Source organism: Ursus americanus, chromosome 2, assembly GCF_024610735.1.
Source record: "Ursus americanus isolate L20-20 chromosome 2, mUrsAme1.1.p, whole genome shotgun sequence".
Taxonomy (NCBI): Eukaryota; Metazoa; Chordata; class Mammalia; order Carnivora; family Ursidae; genus Ursus; species Ursus americanus.
This window is the reverse complement of record NC_142128.1, coordinates 41121497-41145197: the sequence shown is the minus strand read 5'-3', so window position 1 is coordinate 41145197 and position 23701 is coordinate 41121497. Positions and strand designations below refer to the sequence as shown.

At 54.4% G+C, this 23701-nt stretch overlaps 1 protein-coding gene across 1 annotated transcript; it reads left to right on the top strand.

Annotated features, from left to right (window-relative positions):
* The first annotated feature begins 156 nt into the window (after nt 1-156).
* Nucleotides 157-16563, top strand: SHE (Src homology 2 domain containing E). The gene is made up of 6 exons (XM_045784058.2): nt 157-923; nt 3487-3613; nt 11499-11783; nt 12768-12924; nt 13354-13473; nt 14733-16563. Exons 1-6 carry the CDS (start codon nt 435-437, stop codon nt 14917-14919), a joined length of 1365 nt encoding a protein of 454 aa, XP_045640014.2. The 5' UTR covers nt 157-434; the 3' UTR covers nt 14920-16563.
* Nucleotides 16564-23701: the final 7138 nt, after the last annotated feature.

The following is a 23701-nucleotide window of genomic DNA, read 5'->3' as shown; positions in this document are numbered from 1 at the left end:
CTGCGCGCCCGCCGGGGCCCCGGGCCGGCACGTGCGGCGGCGGCTCTTCTCCGCCCCCAACCCCCCCCCCCCGCCCCCGCCCCGCGCGCCCCGGGCGGAGGCGCCGACCCCGGCGGATCTGGGCGGGAGGCGCCAGCCGCCGAGGGAGGGGCGCGCCGAGGGTGGGCGGCCCGCCGTCGGTCCCCGGTCCGTCGCGGCGCTGTCCCGCGTCTCCCCGGCGAGGGTGGGCAGGGCCGTCCCGCTTCGGGGGGGACGAACAGGGACGCCCCGTGCCCGCCGCCCCGCAGAGCCCGGCCCCGGGCCCCACCCCGCCGGGCTGCGCGCCGGCCGGCCGGGGACGCGGAGCAGCCCCGGGGAATGAGGCGGCCGCGGCCCCTGGCGCCCCTTCGCGTGTGCGCCGCGCCCCTCGCCCGCCTGCCCCGCGGGCCCCCCCCATGGCGGCCCGGTGGTTCAAGGAGTTCCCGCTGAACCTGAAGACGGCGTCCGAGCGCGCCCGGCCCGGTGGCGGCGGCGGCCGACTGCGCAAGAACTCGGAGGCGGGCGGCGCCGGGCCGACGCCGGGCAAGGGCCGCAAGAACTCGGCGGCGGAGCTGGGGAGCGGCAGGGCCGGCGTCGGCGCCCCCAGGGACAGCCGGCCGCCCCGGGACAGCCTGCAGGGCCTGATCCAGGCCGCCGCGGGCAAGGGCCGCAAGAACTCGCGGGCCGCCGAGGACGAGCCGCACCGGGGCGGGGCCAGGAGCGCGGGCTGCAGCACCTACATCAGCCGGCTCATCAAGGTGGACGCTCAGGAGAAGAGCGTCAAGAGCGCCAGCAGCAGCGGCAGCAGCGGCAGCAGCAGCAGCTGCCCTTCCTCGGCGTCCTCCTCTCCTGCGTCGCTGGGCCCCGAGCTGGACAAGGGCAAGACGGGGAAGCAGCCCGACACGGTAAGAACGCAGCCCCCCGGGCCGCCTGTCCGCAGCGGTCGGCGAGCAGGGCGCACCTGCTTAGCCCTGGGCCGCTTTATGCTTCAGGGAAGGCGAGCCTGTGCGTCCCTCCAACATCCCGTGACAATTAAGCCACCATTTCACGTCGTTACATGTTTTTTTCATCTTGAAAAGCCCTCATTCGAAGGATGGGAGCTTTTCGGAAAGGTACCATCCATGCAATTTTGTTAGCCGTTTAGAAGAGTAACTGAGGGAGCTATTCCTGCTCTGTTCAATCTGACCTCCTTCTAAATGCGGTTTAATTTTGAAATCCAGGGGGACTGCAAAGCCAGATCTCTGTATACATCTATGCCTCTGGAGCAGAAGGAAAAGCGTGGATTTCCGAGCTCCAGGGATTGGGGGGACGGCACACACCTAGCCGCTCGTGTGCTGGTGTGGGAACTCAGGCAGTCGCCCTGGCAGATGGTCTCTCTCTCTCTCTCTCTCTCTCTCTCTCTCTCTCTCTCTCTCTCGGCTGCACCAGCAGCCCCGATTCCATCCGTGAGCGTCTGTTGGGCAGCAGCACAAGGAGAAGGCGCCCAGGGCTCCATGGGCTGCAGAGGGTACGGAAGGGGACAAGGAAGTGCCCTTAAGGAAATCACAGATCAGGAGAGAAGGTGTTTCCTGCTTCTTACGCCCCAGAGGTTTTCTGGGTTCCGTCCAGTGCCAGGCAGTTCAGAAAAGGAACCTGACCCTGTGAGGAGACCCACTCCAACCTTACAGAGATGATTGGGGTTTTGTTTGCTTGGTGGTTTTTTGTTGTTGTTGTTGTTGTTTTAGGGGTTTTATTTATTCGTTTGAGAGAGAGAGACATTGCGAGTGGGGGGGAGCGGCAGAGACAGAGGGAGAAGAGGAAGCCAACTGCCCGCTGAGCAGGGAGCCTGACGCGGGGCGCAATCCCAGGACCCTGAGATCATGACCTGAACCAAAGGCAGACGCTTCACCCACTGAGCCACCCAGGCGCCCCTGTTTGCTTGTTTCTAAAATTCACTCTTCTGGGTGAAAAAAGGGAGAGAAGAGCTCGGACGGCGCTTGCAGACCCCAGCCGAGGCTGTCACTTCCTGTCGTGGGCACTTCAGCTTTCTCTTGCCCAGGCTGCGGACGCGCTGCCTCCCTGGGTGTCATCAGGGGTCCGCGGCGCCTACCGTGTGTGTCTGCACTGGCCCATCTGTCGTCCTCCACTCCTCCTTCCCGCAGGTATTGACAGGATGCCTGTGCGTGCTGGCCCCGGGGTGGGGCAGGTGGAGAGACAGCAGAACCCGCTCACCCAGATATTAGCCAGTGGTCCCCCTGACTGTTGGGCTCCATCTGAGCAGATCTAAGCACCTCGCAGCCCAGGGCTGAATGCCGGCCTCAAGTCCCTCTCCGTCCGGGGACCGCGGCCCCCGTGGGCAGCCCCCGTCGCGGGCAGTGAGGAGGACCGAGCTGGGGGTGCTCTGCAGTGGCTGCCAGGGCATCACCTGTAGATGGCCGCCATGTCTCAGGCCGTCTGCTCCCAGGCAGGCTGCACCCCCATGTCTCCCTGTGCCTCTGAACCGGGAGCTCTTTGGAGAGTGTAGCAGGACCTGGGGCTTCCTCCCTTGATTCTGACTGGCCTTTCTTTGCCCTCCGGTTCTGATTCCTGTCTTTCTCTCCCCTGGAGTGAGGAGTTGATACTCTCCCAGCTGTGCGTTGTTGGAGCCATACTGCTATCCGCCAAGTGCTGGGCTTCCCCCCCCCCCCCGCCCCGTACAATTCTCACAAAACTGTTCCTCCCTGAGAAGAGCCTGTCAAGCTCAGGGTCCCTGACCAGCACCGGCGCCGGCACCCGGCAGCTACAGAGTAGAACTGATCACACACACCACCTTTCCGGGCACCTTCCTGTTTTTGGAAGATTAGATGCTTTCTGCCACAAACACCCGCCACAACTCTGACTGTGGCCTGGGAGGCTCCATCCGCCTGTGAATTACTGAACCTAGAACTCCTCCAGGACTGGTCGGTTCTGTTTCTTAGACTTACTATGAAGCCTGTCCCTTCAGAGGTGTTACCCCTTGAGGACCAGAAGCAGCTTTGGTGTCATTGTGAGTCCCTCGCGGTGTCAGGCCAGTGCTGGCAGATGCCCAGTGATCGCTGGGGGACCAGCGGACTTCTGTGTGTTACCCACCAGGTTGGCACTGAAAAGACCAACACTCCAGGGAAGGTGCTAGACCAGTTCTGTTCATTCTTCTTTACCGTGACCAACCCCCCACGCCTACCACCCAGCCCTGTCACACTGCCACCCCCAAGTGCACTCCTGCTTGGGGAGAGCGCAGGCATGAAGAGATGCTGGGACACGAGCCAGAGTGTGGGTGAATTGTTGCCAGTTAGACCGCCAAGATAAATCACGTCTGTCCCCTTGAAACATGGCTAATAACCTGATCCAATGAGAGCGCCCTTCAAAACTGGCTGGAGAGCTCGCCTTTGAGCCCCCAGGTCCTAGTAGCTGATACCATGGCCATCCTGGAATGTGATAACCCTGGCAGCTCTCCTCTCTGGTTCTTTCAAGGTCATCATTTTAGAAGACTACGCCGACCCTTACGATGCCAAAAGGACGAAAGGTCAAAGGGACGCAGAGAGAGCAGGGGAGAATGACGGCTACATGGAGCCCTACGACGCGCAGCAAATGATAACAGGTGTGTGAGCAGGTGCCCGTGGGGGCGGAGTCTCGCGCACCGGCGGTGAGAGGGACCGACCGGGGTATGTGGGGAAGAGAGAGGACGTGGTTTAATCAGACCTTACTGACTGGAAGAAACAGAAATCAGACCCGGAAGTTAGGTCAAAATATCTAGTTAATTTCCTTTCTGGTTTTGTATCCTTCAGTGTTAGAATTTGCAGGGTCTTTAAAGTTTTCCTAATTCTGTGCAAAATGACACTTGTGAGTTTGCAGACGTGCTCAGAGCGTGACCTTCAGTGTCAGGAGTGTGTATGTGCGTGTCTTGGCTGCTTTGGAATCTTTGACACTCATGATGGGAGCTGTGAATCTCTACCAGGGGACTTCACGCGGTTAGCAGATGCGCACGTGACGTGACCCTCCGTGTTATGGTGGGAGATAGATTTCCCAACGAGCTCTATGATACTGGAGCAGAAAAACCAATGAGATTCATGGCATGAGCCGGCCATGCGATGCAAGCCTCACACCAGAGTCAACTGATCTCGTGACCTTTCAAGTTGGGAACAGTTCCAACTTGAGCAAAGCAATCACCTATCATGTTTTTTTTATGATTTTATTTTTTTATTTGTCAGAGAGAGAGAGAGAGAGTGCGCAAGCAGGGGAAGCAGCAGGCAGAGGGAGAAGCAGACTCCCTGCTGAGCAAGGAGCCCGATGCGGGACTCGATCCCAGGACCCTGGGACCATGACCGGAGCTGAAGGCAGACACTTAACTGACTGAGCCACCCGGGCACCCCACAATCACTTATCATTTTTAGTGTCAAACTCTTCCTTTTTAGTCATAATTCTCTTAAGTTTGTATAAATGGTACTTAAAAATAACGTGAACTAAGTTAGATTTATTTGTGAAATTTAGAGTCAATAATTTATTCACCCAATTTTAAAAAATGTTCTTTAATCCATAATGAAAAAACGCCTTTCTGAGTGCTGACCCCTGGCATGCTGAGTGTTTCATGCCTGGGGAAGGACTCGTTGGCCACACGTTCCAGACTGTCTCCCCTGTTTGGAAACAGACTGAAAAGCTGTCAGGCGCGGGCTTTGCAGACCTGGTCTCAGAGGAGGTGAGCACAGGGGACTCAGCATCCTGGAAGGGTCAGGACAGGCTTCAGAATGAAAATGAGCTACCGCAGGAAAGGGGCGCCGTGTCCTGCTTCCCTGCTTACAGAGATAAGGCTGCGCGCTGGGGAGGGTGTACCCTGGCCAGGCTGTGACCCTGAAGGTCACTGGACTGTGACCTCTAATGAAATCTGTGAATGAAAGGAAGTGAAAATGAACTTAGTCAGAATTTTAAAAAATATCAGAGGCCTGAAAGGAATAGGGGAAAAGATTTACTTTTACATAAAATTGAGGGAAAAGATATTAAAAAAAAAAAGATATTCTTTTAAAGAAAAAGATAATTTTGACTTATCTTTCTTTTGTCCTTTGGTTTTTATTCTTCTTTTTCTCATTAACCGGCATGAGTAATTTATCTACACTGTCCAGCTGTTTATTTGTGGGGCCACATGATAATGGGGGGGGAAGGCCCTGCTTTTTACCCCCCATTTAATGCCCACAAGACTCTGTGTGCTCCTGGACTCCAGTCCTCTCGCTTTGGTACAAAATCAGAGAGATTCTTACTTGCCTATGCTCGTAGAGCTTTTAAGAAGCAAAGCGGAAAGTAGAACCAAGATTTCCCCACTCCAGATTGGGTAGCCTGTTTCCTACACCAAGTTGTCTCTGGACACATTTGAAACGATGGATGCAAAAGCCCTTTATACATAAGTAAGGCATCTTTCCACCCAGACCCACAAACAAGGTTGTACTGAAAAATCAGAATCGTCTGATACGAAATAAATGTGATGATAATAATGGTGCTTAATATTAGAGCAGTTATTAAGTGCCAGCCTGTGTTTACACCTTATGTGAATACATTTGTTTAGGAATATAAGATTCGGGGCGCCTGGGTGTCTCAGTCGTTAAGCGTCTGCCTTCGGCTCAGGGTGTGATCCCAGCGTTCTGAGATCGAGCCCCACGTCAGGCTCCCTGCTCTGCTGGGAGCCTGCTTCTCCCTCTCCCACTCCCCCTGCCTGTGTTCCCTCTCTTGCTGTCTCTCTCTCTGTCAAGTAAATAAATAAAAAATCTTTTTTAAAAAAAGGAATATAAGATTAAGGTATTCAATTGGGGAATAAATTCAAATTTATTCAACATTTAAATTACTAACTTTTAAAAAATTGCTAGCATATTTTGTCTTAAGAAAATCCATGAATTTTAAAGTCTCATATCAAAAAGTACCTTCTCAATCAGTGCAGAGAATACAGCTCTAGCTCTCCCCGCATGCCCGTGGCTGGATAGAATAACAGGAAGGGAGTTTATCAGAAGCTGGAAATAAAAGATTTGCTGCTGGGGTTTTTTTGTTTTTGTTTTTGTTTTTTTTAAACCTTCCACTTTTTTTGTTCAGTTTGCTCCTTGTATGCTTGGTGGCCATGTCCCATTTCAGAAATGTTTATTTCTTAAAAACATTAGGGATTTTTCTTTAGTTTCAGCATTTTCTAGGAGATGGAGAGGCTCTAGGGAACGCCAGCCCCGTCCTGCCTCGCGGGCGCCCGCGCAGTGGGGGTGGCCCACCGGATCCAGCACTGTTCGTGATGTGCGTTTACAACATCCCACAGATGCTTCTTAGGCATTTATTTACCGTGAACCAGGCCCTGCGCTGGGCGCTGGGCATCCAGGAAACGAGACGCACATGACCCCTGTGCTCACGGACCAACCTTACAACCCAAGAGGCAAACAGACCTAACACCAACAGACAAGAAACTGTGTCCTGGAAAAGTGCAGTGAGTGCCGTGAAGGACAGGGTAGGAATCACCGTCTGCACCAGTGAACAGAGCAAGAACCAGAAAAGGCATTTATCTCTTTCCTGTGGCCCAATCACTGTGGGACCCAGGCTCCCTGGATCCCCGCAAAACTTTGCTCTTAACTTTGAAAGCTAAGAATTTTAAGTTTACAAATAAATTCCGCCTTAGATTTACCCAAAGGATTGTTCATAAAAAGACAGGATTATGAATACAAGGCAGTATTACTGTAAACCTCTCTGTCGTTCCTGCTAAAGTGGCAGAACATTTTAGCTCAACCCTTAGCAGAAAGTCTCCGTAGTTTAGCGTGACGAGCTCCACGGGCAGGGTCTTCAGCCGTCCTGAGACCGCGTCATTCAGTGGCAGAGCTGCTTCCAAAGCTGGCATCCTGTCAGTTGACACCAGGCTTACCAGCCACCTGCCTCAACCCTGCAGGCCTGTGCAGGGGTGGCAGACGTGCCTGGTCCGCAGTGAGGGCGCCCAGGTTCGGAACCATTCCACGCCATGTCCGCATGGACAGCAGAGGCACCGGGTCCTCCGGGTCCGCTTTTACTCACCCGTATCCTGTCTCAGGTGGTTTTCAGTCTTATATTTGCCTACAAATGGTTTTGCTGGCTTGTTCAAATAGTCAAATCTAAAGGAGAACCTCCGTGTTGGGGGTCCATTTAAAAATCCATTAAGGAGGGGCGCCTGGGTGGTGCAGTCGTTAAGCGTCTGCCTTGGGCTCAGGGCGTGATCCCAGCGTTCTGGGATCGAGCCCCACATCAGGCTCCTCCACTGGGAGCCTGCTTCTTCCTCTCCCACTCCCCTTGCTTCTGTTCCCTCTCTTGCTGCCTGTCTCTGTCAAATAAATAAATAGAATCTTTAAAAAAAAAATCCATTAAGGAAAAAAATATAGAATGCTTTTTGATTTATCTAATTTGTCTATACTTCCCTTGTAAAACTTAAATTTCAGGGCTCCTGAATTATAACTGCTTTTATTCAGATATTTAGTTTTGATAAGAAAATATGCAAGTCATTTTATTTATTTGTTTTTTAGAGAGAGCTGGGGGAGGGGCAGAGGGAGAGAGAATCTCAAGCAGACTCCCCGCCGAGCTTGGAGCCTGACACAGGGCTTGATCTCACGACCCCGAGAGCACCTGAGCCAAGATCATGACCTGAACCAGACATCAAGAGTCAGTCGCTTAACTGACAGAGCCACCCAGGCGCCCCTATTTGTCGTTTTAAATCAAAAGTGAGAGTTGGAATAAAAGATGTGACAAGAAACAGCCCTTTTCTGATTCTGAGGGAGAAACAGCCTACAAGTCTGTCAGTTACCGCTTTGCAAGCGCTGCGAGATGCATGGGAAATGGGGTCAGCATTCTGCGGGAACTCCGGGGTGTCGAGGCAGGGCGGGAGCCGGCGGTAAACGGCTCCCCTGGCCGCGCACGGCCTCGGTTTATTCACCTGTGAAAACGGAACACACGTTTCTCACTGCATCACACGGCTTCTCCAAGATGCCGGTGTGACACGCCCCGTGCGCGTGTGGAGGTGGCGGTGTGACACGCCCCGTGCGCGCGTGGAGGTGGCGGTGTGACACGCCCCGTGTGCGTGTGGAGATGCAGGTGTGACACGCCCCGTGCGCGCTGGAGGTGGCAGTGTGACACGCCCTGCGTGCGTGCGGAGATGCAGGTGTGACACGCCTTGTGCACACGTGTCCAACGCATCTAGTCATTATTTAGACACTCCAGAGAGAGTTGTGTTTTCAAAGAAAGTTCCAGACAAGCGTAGAGGAACCGTAATTGCCAGCTACAGCCGTCTTAGTGAAGGACGGGCTCCGTCTTGTGTGGGCTCAGGTCGGCCTGGCGGTTGCTGTTTATCTACCAGCCGCCGTGTTCTGTTGTGGCCGCAGTAAATGGCCTCTGTCGGCAGAGCTGGGGCGTAGCTTCCTCTCGCCGTTTCCTCCTCCTCGGGCCGTTTCCTCCCGGAGCCGGCTCTGCACGTCAGGGGCTATTCTCCCCCAGGAAGGTCGGCCCGCAGGCCACGATTGTTTCTGTTTCTATGGTGCCGCGGGTTGGGGGCACCAGGTGCTGGGGTGGAAGGCTACTCCCTCCAAGGGCGGGGGGCCCGCGCTCAAGCCCTGGTTTCCCCTAATTAAACATTGTTTTAAAGGTGATACTTTGCAGATTCTGCCCAGCCCAGGGCCATCCCGGGGAGGAGCTCTGCTGCCTGCGTGCTTCCCCGGGCCTCTCCCGCCGCGGGCGCACAGCCGTCCCAAGGACAGGGGGCAGCGCCTCACCTCACGCAAACGTGTGCTAAGCACTCAAGATCCTAATTACTGTACGGCGTTTCAGCACAAATGTTGACAATTCCTTGTGAGCAGGACTCCTGTGTCTTAAGGTTGGAATCCACCGTCCTTTCAAGTCGGCTGGGACGGAGTTGAAGGGAGGACCACGGGAAAGGTGACCCCCGCCTGCGCCAGGCCGTCCAAACTGAGGGCAAACTTAGGTTTTGCTCAGAAACTTACAATTTCTGAGTTCACCCTTTGAATTCTGTGGTGTTTTCTTGTTCCTTTTTCTTAGCTCTGCAGAAACATTCCTGTTAAGAAATCCCAGCCGATCTTCCCGAGCCAGGAGCACGGTGTGTTTCTCATTCCCCATGACTTGTCTGGAATAGCGTGAGGGAGGCACAGGGTGGAAAGTCGAGAGGTGTGGACGGACAGGCAGCCCTGGGTCCTGCCCCAGCTCCCTGCAGGCCCTCACACAGCCCCGGGCACCGTCCTGACCCGGGGACGGGAGCTCCCACATGTCCATGTGGGCGTTCAGGCCCAGGGAGAAGCCCTCTCCTTGCCCGGGAACTAGCAATGACGGGATGGCTATGGAGGGCAGGAGGAGCTCAGACAGGGGCTCTGGGGACCGGCGAGTGTGCAAGTGCTTCTCAGGCTTCACTTCCCACGAGAACTCTGTGCCCCAGACCAGCTTTATTGGGGCCCCTGGTGAGGGGAGCGGGCATCGGGGGTCCCTGACGCTTGATGCAGGCTGTAGGGCTGGAGCCGGCGACGGTCAGGGGCCCATCCAGGATTAGAACCTAATCCTGAAACCAGTGTCACCCTTTTGAGTTTCGTGTCCTGATTTTCCTCCTTTCCCTTAAATGTTCATCTATTGCCCCCTCCTCATGACTGAAGTCAGTAACTCTACTCCCGAGTGTCTTCGTGCTGTTTTAAGTTACCGGCATTGTGCTCTCCCGACCCTCCCCTGCTCACCTGGCCACCCCTCCACGTCTTTGCCGGCACCTCCTCCTACACCCGCCCAGAGCTGAAGCAGCCCCCGCTCTGCCTTTGACCCTCTCCTTTTCTCTGCTGGTTGCTTCCGATTTCACGGACTAGCAGCCTTCCTTCACGTGTGAGTAGCCCTGTGAGGTGCACCTGGGAGCGTCATCTCTCTGAGCCCCACGTCCGCACTGCCGGGGGCTCCTCCCCTCCCTCTCCCACCAGCCATCCAGTCAGCCCTTAGCCCGACTGTGTGCCCTCCGAAGCTCAGACATGACGGTCCCTGCCCGGCAGTCTCCCCAGCGCTGGGAGTGCAGACCCGGCAACAGAGAGGCCGGGAGGAGGGCAGGCCCGGAGCGGCGGGGACGTGTGGCCGTGGTGGCGGGGAGGTGGGCCGGAGAGAGGAGGAGATGCGGGGTGAGACTTCCACAGCGGGGTCCCCAGGACACAGGGCATGGCCGCACGTGCAGAGAACATCAGCAGTTCCATCTGGTTGGAGTCGAGAAGTGGGTTTTGAGGGGGATGGGGCAGGGTGGCGTGAAGAGAATTGGAGGAGGAAGGTGGTCTGGCCGTGGCAGGTGTCCCAGGTGCGGAGCCGCTCGCGCTTTGTACGTAGACATAGGAGAGCTCACGGCTGAAGTGGTGCCCTGAGACGCTCGTGCATAGAAGGTTCTTGACTGTGCAGGGGGCGGGAATGCTTCCCGGCGGGCGTTTAGAAGAACGATGGCGTGCTCTGCACTGTCCAGACGCCCCTGCCAAGGCCTCTGGACCCCAAGCTGGTCGGTCGCAGGCACTGCGGGCTCCTTCCCACTGGGGCTGCTTAGCTGCTGGCTGTTGGCTTTCGCATCCTTAACTTCCAGTGAAACACAAGTGTTAGAGCACAGACGATGGGTCGCCTGCGAACAGTCTGAACAGTGTGTCCTTGCCTTTGAAACGCATGTTTGGGGCCTGGCGGGCCCGCTCTGCAGCTCCCCACCCCGTCTCCCCTCCTGGCCTCCGGCCCCTGAATTTACCTCTCACTCCCCCTGTGGGAACAGGCCCTCTGCGGTCCCTGCTCCGTATCTGCACTCACGCAGCTTCTTCCCCTGGAAGTGACCTTCTCTATCAGCGCGAACCCGTCTTCCATTTCTCTTCCACTTGGAGTCCATCCAAGTGCGGCCACGGAGAGCGTGGCTTCGGGAGCCCAGCTTCCTGCTCCTGCATCCAGGCTCTGCCACGTTTGGGTGAGGACGGCTTCCTCCAACTTTGTGCCTCAGGCTTCGCTTCTGTGAAATTAGGGAAGCAACAGTACCCACCTTGCAGGGCCGTCATGAGGCTCACAGAGGCACCATCGAGGGCGTTGGCTGTTGTCATTTATGCCGCAGCTATCAGCCTGCGGTATCATTTGGGAATGTGTCTGGCTTCCTCTATTTGGAAACTGCCCAGAAGTGCAGAACTGTGTCCAGCGTACGTAGCTACCTCCCCCCGGTGTATGCAGCCCGGCGCTGGGCATATAGTGGACGGTCCGTCGACCCCTGTGAGTGTACTGTGGTCTCGGCCTTCCAACAAGACGTAGAAACCCTGCAGGTGAACCGCGCTCCAGGCACAGGTGGGGCCCGGGGCTGGGGAGCAGGTTGCCTGTGGCCACGTGGCTTTCCACAAACCGTGGAAAGTGTCCCAAGGTGCTCGCTGCTCGTCGGGCTGGCCGGCCGACCTGCGGCACGGAGTCACCAGTTCGTTAGGGGCTTCCGCAGCACGCTTCTGTCAAGGTTTTGTCTCCGGTGTGTCTTTCAGAAATCCGACGCCGAGGCTCTAAGGATCCCCTGGTGAAGGCTCTCCACCTGCTCGACGGTCCCTGTGAGCCAGGTGAGAACATCACAAAGACAGAGACGTTGGCCAAGAGACGGAGCTCCAAGGACCTCCTGGGGAAGCCTCCGCAGCTGTATGACACGCCCTACGAGCCTGCGGACGGGGCCTCCGATCGGAGGGCACGGCTGCCCGCGGAGGATGAGAGGCCGGCGGCCGAGTACGAGCAGCCCTGGGAGTGGAAGAAGGAGCAGATTGCCCGGGCACTGTCAGGTGAGGCCTGGCCCGCGGGGCACGTCCCCGGGACCTCACGTGCGTGGAGCCCAGGCTGAGGCCTCGAGATCGCGCCGCTTAAAAATCCCAGTCCGGTCACCGCCTTGCTTCCCAGCCGCTCGACCTACGGACTGGGAGCAGTTTTGACTACGTCTGCTCGGTGCTGCTCCTCCACCCGTTGAGATTCCTGCTCATCCGGTGGCAGTATCGGGTCCAATGCAGTGTAGACAGAGGTGTTCGGGAGGCCTGGTGGAGCAAGCTGGCTGTTTGTTTCTGTCAGTAACCCTCCTCCAGGAATCCGTTCTTTAAGTGTGAGAGTAACAGGAGGGGCAGCAGATGGGACAGGCGCTCTTCCTTTCGCTTCTCCCAGGACAGTTTTTCTGCCTGGCCGAACCCATAACCTTCTTTTTCTTCGATTTCAGAAAGTCGGGGATGTCTTTTCCCTCCAGCAGCAGAGCAAGCTGTGTGGGCCGTGGGTGGAGAGGGTGAGGCACGTGACAGCGAACATCTGAGTCCATTTTGATTTCCACAGCCCTGTGTCGGCACCTGCTGTCCGGACGCCGAGCCGTGTGTGGCTCTGGAATGTCCATGTTCTGTCCAGTCCAGATGCCATGGTGTTTACTGCTCAGTAGTTAGTTTCCAACTGCATTTCCCTGTTTTATTATTTCCTAGTCAAAACTGCTTATTTGGTTTCATACAATGATACGTTCTTGCCTCTTTTATTCTAAATATACTGAAACTAAAATTCTTAGAAGTACACGGAACACGTGCCCTCGAGGCCCCCTCGCGCTCTGAGTCCCAGGAGCGTGGTGGTCGGGGACCCTCGCGGTGCCATCCGCCAGCCGGTCGTTTGCAGGCCTTTTAGCTGTGGTGAAGGGGCTTCCTTCCCAGGCTGAGGCCAGCGAGCAGGTGAGCAGGTCGTTGTGTCTGAAGCCCCCAGGGGTCGCCCCTGTGGGCTCCGTGTTAGATGAGCCTTCTTTCCAGTTCAGTTTGAAGGCTCCGAGCGGCCTTCCGTCAAGGAGGACGTGGGGAAGCAGCACCAGCGGCAGAAGAGCTGGACGCAGAAGATCTTGAAGCCGGCCGCCCCGGACCACGGCGACGGGGAGAAGGTGGACCGAGCCCTGCCGCTGGGGAGGCAGCCGTGAGTCTGGCCCTCATCCCCGCGGAGCACACAAGGGCTAGGAGCCTGGTGAGGGGGGGCTCGCCCGTTACATGATTACTTCGTCCAGGAACTCTGTCTGGGTGGCACTTAGTAACGAAAACCTATTTTCAAAGCGCATTGCATTGTGCAGACAAGAAAGTGCGCTGCGTGCCACGAGCCTGACTTCACATTTCATTCTCCTGCAGCGGCTGGAAACTTCTAACCCACTAGCCCTGTTAACTCGCTGTCGTATGACTGATGGGTTTGGTGATCCAGGATTACCCAAATCTGTATTTCGTCTCTTCTGAGCATGACGTAGGGTCCACATCAGGCCACTGACCTTCCAAGAGAAGCGCGTTACAAAGAACCCCTTATGGAGTGGGGCCCCGCCTGGATTTGTATTCTGATGTTGGTACCCCCCCTTTACAGTTGGTATCACGGTGCCATCACCCGCGCAGAGGCCGAGAGCCGACTCCAGCCCTGCAGAGAAGCTGGTTATCTGGTTCGAAATAGCGAGTCGGGGAACAGCAAGTACTCCATTGCACTGAAGTGAGTAGCAGAGCTGCGTGGCCCCCCCGGGGGCGCCGGCCTTTCCCATCGCGGGCGGGGCGCTGGTCAGAAAAGATCTCATCTGAGGTGGTTCGCAGGGTGTACGTATTGCCAGAAAATAGGGGGCGTTTGCTCAGACCGTAGGATGTGAAATGCTTGGATCCGAATGCAGAGTCGGTACCGGGTAGATGCCCCGTGAGGGCCTCTCTCGTCACGCGTGACTCGACTTGTGCCGTCCGTGACCTGACCTAACGTAGGCCCTCCACGAGGTCGAGCAGAGAAACCATCCCTGACAAAAAGGAGAATTTCCAAAGGGACAGTTCGGTGGTTCTTTTACTCCCCAGTGCTTCGGACTTTAATAAATGAGATCCCTGATGTCAAAATGCCAACTGCAGTTTGGTACCAGATTCTTCTGGGGAAGGAGGAAGCGCTGCTTGCTGTTACTCCCCGGCCTGGTCGTACCACACACTCGTGTTCGCCTGGTGGGCCTGGTGGAGCTTGGATCATGGAAATTCTTGCTGTTCCGCATTCGGCGGTGCTGTGGGGAGGGTCATTGTCCGAGCCCTAACAGCGTTTCCTTCCTGAGGAAGCTGAGCCCCTGCCGCTGAAACAATCAGGCTGGAGGGGAGAGAGGCTGCGGGTGTCGGAGCAACATGGCTGGAGAGTGGGGCGGCCAGCAGACACACAATGTCAGGGGTAGCTGTGCCGCGTTCCCGCCGCAGGGCTCGTGGGTTCCATCTCCAGCCTGTGCTGCCGGCTATCACTATACTCAACCAGGAGCAGTCCTTCCAGTTTGGGGGGTGGGAAGGGAGGAAGGAGGAAACAGGGGGTATTATTATTATTATTATTAATATATTTTGGGGGAGGAAAGGAGGAGGAAACCTTACATATGTCCTTGTCCCGTGACGAGGAGGCGGAGTTTAAACCTCACCCCAGTGATCTCACGCTCAGGCGTAAGCCGTTTGGTGATTTGGGAGACGGGAGATCGGGCTTTTTTTTTCTGTTTTTCTTGTTGGTCCGGTCCCTGATGACTTGTGTGTTTTAAGGACAGACAACCCAAGGATGACCCACGTTGAGCCAAGGGCCTCGAAGCCTCTGATAGCCCCCAGGAGAGCAGAGTGCATTTCTGCTCGAGTTTGTAGCAGTTGCAGGGGTGGGTGAGAACCTGTCTGCCTGGGACCCTGGCTGGCATTGCTGTCGGTAGGCAGGGACCCCTGCTCACTCATTCGTGTGTCCTCCTCAATCTTGTTCTGTTTCAGGACGAGTCAGGGGTGTGTCCACATCATAGTGGCCCAGACCAAGGACAACAAGTACACGCTGAATCAGACGAGCGCGGTCTTCGACAGCATCCCCGAGCTGGTACACTACTATTCCAACGAGAAGCTGCCCTTCAAGGGGGCGGAACACATGACCTTACTCTACCCCGTGCACAGCAAGGGGCACTAAGCTCCAGCCGGCGAAAGCCCTGGCCAGGCCCGTCCTCCCGAGCAGGGCGTCAGCCCCCGACCAGCACCGGGCACAGGGCTGGACCGCTCCACGGGAATCGGTGGGAAGTGGGACTCTCCCTGCAGCAGGCAGAGTCTTTGGCCTGACACCCATTCCGCGACACTTGGTTACTGACCTGTTGCTTTTCTACGATAAGAAATCATAATTTATCAGCTGCTTCACTCTGCAGTGGGTGTTCTGTTTGTGGGTGACTCTCAGGAAAGGTGAGTCAGGAGTCCAGGAATACCAAGGTTTTCCAAAAATGTGCCAGTCGTGACCTGGAATACCCGGTCTCTAAGCAAATCAGCAGCAATGCGGCTGGCTTTTCTGTGAGGCAATAAAGAATGATCGTGTGGACCGGAAGAGCGTGTACCGCGGACCCCGTCTTGGGGAAAAGGACGAAGAGCGGAAAACACGTGGATACGGGTGACTTGGACAGAGTGTCCTGGCTCAGCTCTGGACTCCGTGAAAATGCACGACTCCGCCGAGATTATTTTGTGGGTCAGCCTTCTAGGAAAGTTCGTGTTTTCTCAACCTCTGTGGACTTTTTCATCATCTTTAATATAAACATAAGTAGGAAGGATGATGGGCTGACTTAAGAATTGGCAATATAGGTTAAGCATCGACATCACTATAGTTCTGATTTATAGAGTACAATCACAATTTCATTTCTGATTTTTTAAAAATCTGAAAAATGTGCAAAGCTCCACAGCCGTGCTCTTGGATAATTCTACAGGACTTCTGACACGTTTGGTTTCACCTTTGGGCATTGTTGTTAGGGAACGATTTTTAATTTGTGTCCCCCATGTAGGTTTGCTTTGTATTTTCGGGGTAAATTCTAAATATATCTATCTCTCCCCCTCGGAGATGACGGCTTGAACTGGGTCTCAAACCTGGAGTCTCTTGTGCCCTGCAGAGACCAGTGCTCCCTGCACAAAACTATCTGAAAAGACTGAGGCTTCTCCAACTACTAGTGCTTGAGAAATTAAATTAATACTCATAGTCTTGCTATCTTTATGGTTTATTGTGGACTTCAGTTGCCAGGTTACTCACTGTGAAAATAAATAAATAAAAACGTGTGAGAATGGCATTCCGTCGGGAGCCCCCGTGAGTGGCCGACAGTCACACCCGAGCAGCCGCGTCTGTCCTCTGGGTTTGTGGGGGGGCTCCCAGGGCTGGTCCAGATACATCAATGAAAAGTTCACTTTTGTAACTTCTTTTACATACACGAGAAAGGTTGATTTGGTTAATTTTTAGGAAAGCATATCTTTCTAGTTACTAGTTACCATTCTACTATTAGGATTTAGAAGTTGGTAAATACTTGCTTCTTTATTCAGTGAAGGTTGTAGCCAGAGGGTCGTGTGATCTTTGATTTAAAAAATGTGAGAGGAACCTTTTCTTACTGAATCTTGATGATTGTATTAATAGAATGTCTGTTTTTTAAATACTGATAGAATTTTTTAAATGTGTATTGGTTCATGTGTGACATCTTTAGTACAAGATTTTTTTTTAATTTAGCATCTATAGTTCCAATTCCATTCAACAAATATTTATTATCTTCCATATATGAATAATTCATTTATTAAACTTATTTTTAGTCCAACATTCTAGAAGTGAAACCTTCTTTTTTACTTAAATTTATTCTACAAAGTATAGCAGTTATCTTAAATGCTCAGAAGCTTCGTAAAGTTTTTCCGAGCGCGCTGGGTGGTGTTTGGCCGTGCCCACAGCTGTGATGCATGTGTGATGAAACAGCCTTGAAAGCAGGCCCGCTGCTCTAGGTGTGTAATTAGCTTGTGCCGTATGCTCAGTATTGTGCTTTCCCTGCACCGTTTTTCCGTGACAGTTACGTCATTTTCTTTGTGTAGCTCAAAGTGCAGTTAGGATATGGCCCAGCTCCCTCACACCATGCGGCAGGTGGTAAGAAGACGACACGCGGTAGATCAGAAGGGGCTGAGCTGCTGTTTTCTTCCTAAGGCTACGAGCCGATGACAAAACAGGGGCTTCACCAGCAGCAGTCTCCCTGTGCTCGGAAAACAGGCCGCCAGGTGTCCCTCGTGGCGTCCCTCATGGCTTCCTGGCGGGGCCTCCTGGGCCAGCTCATCCGAACCCGTGACACCTTTCCTCTCTGAGCTCCGAGTGCTTGGGCTTCCTGTCCTTTTGTCTCGATACATGTATTTTCCCATAGTCTCCGTTCTTTTCAGTTACCTCTGTCTCCCAGAATCTTTTCTGATTCCTCCTGAAGAGGATTCTGTCCTCTAAGAAATGTGTGTGCCCCCCTGCCTGGAACGTGGTACCCCAGAGCTCCCTGCGTCGTGCTCCTTCTCGAGCGCACCCCTTTTTAAAACTGCTCTGCCCCTGCTCACCAGATGAATTTACTTAGTTGCTTCATTCAGGCCTGTAGGACATTTCTGTTTGCTACCATAGCGGTTTCTATTGGGATGAATTTCAACCAGTGGAGTTGTATGTTTAAATAAACAGGAATAAAATAGCGGAGCAGTGTTACTGTGTGTAATAAAGGAAAATATTGGGGCACCTGGGTGGCTCAGTCAGTGAAGCATCTGCCTTCAGCTCAGGTCATGATCCCGGGGTCCTGGGATCGAGCCCCGCATTGGGCTCCCTGCTCAGCGGGGAGCCTGCTTCTCCCTCTGCTCCTGCTTGTGGTCCCTCTCTCATGCTCTCTCTCTCTCTGTCAGATAATAAATCTTCGGGGGAAAAAAAAAAGGAAAATACTGAGGGGTGCCTGGGTGGCTCTGTCAGTTCTGTCCGACTTAATTTCAGCTCAGGTCTTTGATTTCCAGGGTGAGATTGAGCTCAGCAGGGAGTCTGCTGGAGTTTCTCTCTCCCTCTCCCTTTGCCCCTCCCCCCAATTCGTGCTCGCTCTTTCTCTCTAAAACAAATCTTTTTTTTTCTTTAAAAGGAAAATGCTGATATGCCTACCCTCTTTTGGGGAGAGAAGTGTCCTTTTCAGTTATCCAGAGTACTTTCTCAAGCATTTATAAAAAGAGCCTTTATTCTTTGCTGAATCGTTATTCCTTTACTGGCCTTTGCCCGAGGATGGGGGGGTGCGCTCCAGTTTTTGAGACGGATGGTGAAATAGTTCTAATTTGTTAATTGGATTATTTAACTGCTATTACTCTGTTAATGGACATCGTTAGTGAGTAAATGTTAGTACTGGATTCAGAAGAACTGCGCGTTTGAGATATTCTTTAAACAGGGGTGGCCCTTCTGTTGTGTTACGATGTCCTTTTTCCGTCAGTCTAGGGGAAGACGATGACGTCTCCTCTCCCCCTCACACCCTTGCAGCGGAACTGCTGCGATGCTGGCCCGCACACGCGGGCCAGCGTTCGCGGTCTTTCTCCTGTCCCGGCACGGCGCTGTGTCGGCCTTCGCGTCCCCTCAGACTCCTTCCTTCTGGCCTGACTTTCGTGCCCCATTAAAGTGCACTCAGTCACATGTCGTGCTCCTGGAATCTCGACCCTGCCGAAGGAGGAGACGCTGCGCCGCTGCGCCGCTGCCCCCTGGCGGGGAGAGAGCGAACTGCCGCGGCCAGGCCGGCGCGGGGCGGGCTCTCTGAGACCCCAGCGGGCAGTGATGCGCGGCGGCTGCCATCTTGGAGTCCGGCCTTGTCGGCGGAGGCTGAGGGCGGGCGGGGGCGCTGGGCCACGAGGGGTCGTGTTTCCGCGAACGTACTGCCCGACAGATCCTTGAGATCATTTTGTCACGTTCTTAACCACTCAGTTAATCTGTTAGGGCTTTAACATGTTCAGGTAACTGATACATCCGTCGGACTTCTGAAAATGTTTGAGGACTGTGTGGGATGCCAGAGCCGTCTGTAGTGCTCTGCTAAGTTATATCCGCGAGGCTGTATCACATTTCTGGGTGCCCCCCCCCCCAAGAGGACTCTGAGATGTAACTCTAAATAAACATTGTTCCGAGAAAACCAGCGTGTTTGCTCGCTCTGATTCCTTTTGAGAACCCCCTCCCTTTGGAAATGCTTCCTGTGGGGGGAGCAGCGGCCGAGGCTGCCGCTGGCCTGCCGCCTGTGTGGACAGAAGGGGGGAGGAAACCTCTGGACCCGCTGGCCGACCTGATGGCCGTCGCTTTTCTCGGATCACCATTAGAGCCCTTCTCTCGTGGCTTCTTCCCCGTCGGACGTGGCCCCGGAAAGCTTCACCCTGGGTTCCTTGGCATATTCTTGAGCAGACAGCTGTTGCCTTGGTCCCCAGCCGTTCCTCGGTATCTGCCTGCGTCCTGTGTTGAAGGGCTGCCTTCTTTCGTTATTCGTACCGACGCCCCATCCCACCTGTGGGAGCTGATGCTTTAGTCTGTCATGAAGCTTGAAATCAATAATTTTTCAAACTTCTACCGGGTGGTTTTGATACCCAGCCATGGCTGAGCACCACCAGTGGAAGCTACTGTTTAGAAACACACAAATACATTCATTTGAGGTTCTAGAAGGTTCTAGAAGGCTATTCTACTGAGCCTTTCAGGATCAAATTTTTAATTTCCATTAAACATTTACATAAATTGCCACCAGGTGGTACAAGTGCCTGCCGCATTTGCCCATCTCTGTGTAACAGAAAAGGACGTTTGCATTGAGAAATGTTCAACACCCGCCACGGTCCCCCAGCAATCAGAGTACCGGTTTTTGGAGTCCAGGTGGCGCATGTTTGTAAGATCCCAAGGTTTGGCAGCTGTTGCGTGTCAGACCCCGACCCCGTGAAAGGTCAAGTATGAGCGATGGGACTAGCCCCTCACCGCACCACCTGTGCTGCTTAAACCGATACTCTCATACGGTACCTGTCTTTAACCCTCCCTAACCTCGTGAGCCAGGTGCAGGCTCATTGTTCGGATCAGGACACCTTGTCCTGGGTCCGTCACGGAGTGCACGCTGGGGTGCAGACCACAGCCTCCCGTCACTGCCTGCACGCTCCCGTCGAGACAGGAGCGCTGCAGAAGCCCCCACATGTGAAGAACACAATCAAACCAGCGGGACAAGGGCTGTTAAACCAGCCACTTGGTTTAGTTAACAAGTGAAAAATAACGTTTAAAAAAAAGCACAGCAGCCAAGGAGTGGAAGCAAACCAAGTGCTCATGGACAGACGGACGGAGAAACCCAGTGTGCTGACAACACAGAATGGAGTACCAGCCTCAGAGGAGGCAAACCCTGGCACCTGCAAGAGCGCGATGAAGCTGGAGGGCGTTCTGTTGAGTGAAATGAACCGGTCACAAGAAGACACAGATTGAAGATTCCACTTCTCTGAGAAACCCAGTCAAATTCACAGACACAGCGTGGTGGGCACCAGGCCTGGGCAGAGCGGGGAAACGGGGAGTTCTTTAATGGCTCCGAGTGTTGGTTTTGCAGAAGATGCAATGTTCTGGAGGCTGTGTACACAGTAATGTAAATATACGTAAAAGCACTGAAGTGTTCACATGGAGACGGTTCAGTGGAGGGGCGCCTGGGCGGCCCAATCGGTTACGCATCTGCTCCTGGCTCAGGTCGTGATCTCGGGGTCCTGGGATCCAGCCCCCCACCTTGGGCTCCCTGCTCAGTGGAGAGCCTGCTTCTCTCTCTCCCTCTGCCTGCTGCTTCCCACCCACCTGCTCCTGCACACTCTCGTGCTCTCTCTCTCTGTCTCTCAAATAAATAAAATCTTCTTTAAAAAAATGGTTCAATGGAAAATTTTGTTACGTGTCTTTTACCACAGGGGGAAAAAGACCAATGCCAGTGTCTTAGACATCCAGAGACCAATGGGCTCTCTCCCGTACGTGAGCCCCGTGGACTCCGGCCGGGGAAGCAGAATGGGGTTTGAGGTGTGGTGTTCACCACCGGACAAACCCACGCTGGGTCTGAGGGCCTGTCCTTTCCTCAGCATGGGTGAGGGCTCCACGGCAGAACCGGGTGCTCCGAAGCCCTGACAATCCACATGTTGTCAGCTATCCAGGGGGTGCGCCTTGAAACATGTGGATTACCACTTCCAAAATCCACAAGGAGCACCCGAATGACCTCCCCACATTGTGAATCATTGCGTACACGCCACGGCATGCCCTTGATTCGGGCTTAAAACGCCCCCTACAGGATATTATTGTAACGTTCAGATTGCCCTCTGATTTATGTTCCTAAACAGGATTGACTAGTCTATTGGACTGAGGGGAAGACGCATTAGTATGTGCAGTGAAAGCTAATTAGACCATCAAGGTATCAACCAGTGTGTTGCTGACGAGTGAAAATCATGGTTTACGGTAACGATAGCTAAGAAAGACTCGGGGGCACCGGCTGGGCTCAGTCCGTTGTACGTGCAACTCCATCTCCGAGTTGTGAGCTCGAGCCCCACGTCGGGTGGAGATTACTTTTTTTTTTTTAAGATTTTTTATTTATTTGACAGAGAGACAGCCAGTGAGAGAGGGAACACAAGCAGGGGGAGTGGGAGAGGAAGAAGCAGGCTCATAGCGGAGGAGCCTGATGTGGGGCTCGATCCCATAACGCCGGGACCACGCCCTGAGCCGAAGGCGGACGCTCAACCGCTGTGCCACCCAGGCACCCCGGAGATTACTTTAAAGAATAAAATCTTAAAAAAACAAGAAAAAAGAAAGAAAGAGACGTGTTCCTATTCATTTGGATTGTTTTAAATGACATGGTTGCAAGTGAAACATTCTCCCCAAAGTCCTTGCACTTTTTCAAACGGAGAATGTCAAGGCTTTGGAAAGACTCACCTAGGACTCCGTGGCAGCTTCTCCTGGGCTGCCTGGCGGCCGGCTCTTTTTAACCTCCAGTCCCACCTACTCCTCATACCTCTCAGTAACAGTCTGCACAGACAGCACAGTGTGGCCGAGCTATGCCGAAACAGAGGGCTTACAAGGGTTTAATGAAACACTTTAACTGTAAAAACATACATGCTCCTGAAAAAGTGTTTAATATGCATAAAGGAAAAGCGTTGGATATCTACCTAGTCTTTAGTGACTTCCTAAAGTGACTTCCTTGTTTTTATATATCACAAAATTGCTCAACCCCGTGTGTACCGGGCAGCCCCCAGCCCTCGGCAGCAGCCCCAGGCAAGCCTGTGCCCGTGGACGAGTCCGCCTGAACCCTACAACACACTGGCCGTCCGCTCCTGGAGAGCGTTTGCTCGTGAACTCGGGGACAGCCAGCATCCCGAGGAAGGGGCCAGTCCCTCCTGTGTGCCTGCAGCCAGCACCTTGCTTCAGGAAACTTTCCTCGAAAGTCTCACCATCCAAAGAGAACCACCATCTAGGGGGTGTGACCATCACCCTTCCGGAGAGAGGGGGTGTAATCCGGTTTCCATGAGCACACCTGAAGCATTTCAAGGACGTTCTCCGAAGTGGTTACCACAGAAGCAGCAGAAGAAAACCCAACCATCCACGCAGAGTTCAGAGGCGAGAGCTGGGGAGGGGGGGACGTGGTCTGATTTGGTTTCTGATCAAGGGTCATTGCGAGTAAGGAACTGGCTGCTGCCCCTCCCCTCTACACCTCATCTTTTGGGGCTTGGCCGCCTCAGGGACGTGCCTTTGTGGGCTCCCGACTCCCATGGGCTTGGCTTCCCAGCCCCTGCTCACATGACAGGTGTGACAACCAAATGGGGAATTGGGGGTGAGTGGGCCAGGCCTCCGCCCACACAGGGGTTGGAAAAAGAGGACCATCCTGTGGCCCCCAGTGCCGGGGGGCCTGAGCCACATGGCGAGGACAGAGCACTGGTCTTGGAGTCAGGCAGACCGGGTTCACGGCCTAGGTCAGCCCCTTAACTTAGTCTTGGACCACTGCCCTCGCCTCAGCCGCCTCTCCCTAAACTGGCGAGAACACACCGGCAGCACCCTCAGGGGGAGCAAAGATACCGTTTGTGAAGCACGTGGGGGTGGGCCCACGAGGGGTAGCTTTGTCATCACCTACTTTTCATAGACGCTTTCTACCAAAAAGGGGCCGTGGACCTCCCAGTGACCAGCAGGGCTGCTGGTGTCCCTCTTTGCTGTCCACAGATTTTGTTTCCCTATTAACACCGTACGTTGTCGCGGAATCCCGCCTCCAGCCGAGTGGTCTCCAGCACAGGGACCCTGGACGCGGGCTGTGCAGCGGGGAGACACCACGGTCGTGAGTCAGAGGTCTGCACCCGGAGCCCGAGCTGCTCCCGACCTTCAGACCTGTCCGCGGAAACGATCCGCCGAAGGACGCCACGTCCTCACGTGGGAAGCCCCCACAGCACCCATCTCACCCTAGAAATGGCCACGGTTCACAGTCATCCTGGGGTTCATGACCACCTTCCTCAGAGCCATCTGGGGGCTTACTCAGCTACTGAACAGGAGTCCCTGCTGATCCCCAGTGCGCGCTGGCGCCGGTGCGTGCCCTGCAGGGCGGGGGTGTGCGGGGTGCCGTCCGCCCCCCAACTTCTCCCTTCTTCTCTTGCTGGGCACAGACTCCCGGGCGTCACTCTTACAACATTCAACATTTCAAAATCCCTGTTGCACAGCACTTGAACTTGAAAACCAGAATAGCGTGCCACCGTCTTCCCGGAGAATTCCACTCCTTACAAGCAGCGTAGCGAGGCTCCCGGACACGGCAAGCTGAGACCACGGGCAGCCGGAGGGAGCTACTCGAAGTTATATTAGAAGAGCATCCTTAACTGAATATTACATACATCTGTCGTATGAACGTCTCATGATTTTACTGAAAAACTTAATTTTACCCACGCTTTGGATTGTCACCTAACACTACTGGTATGAAGACAGA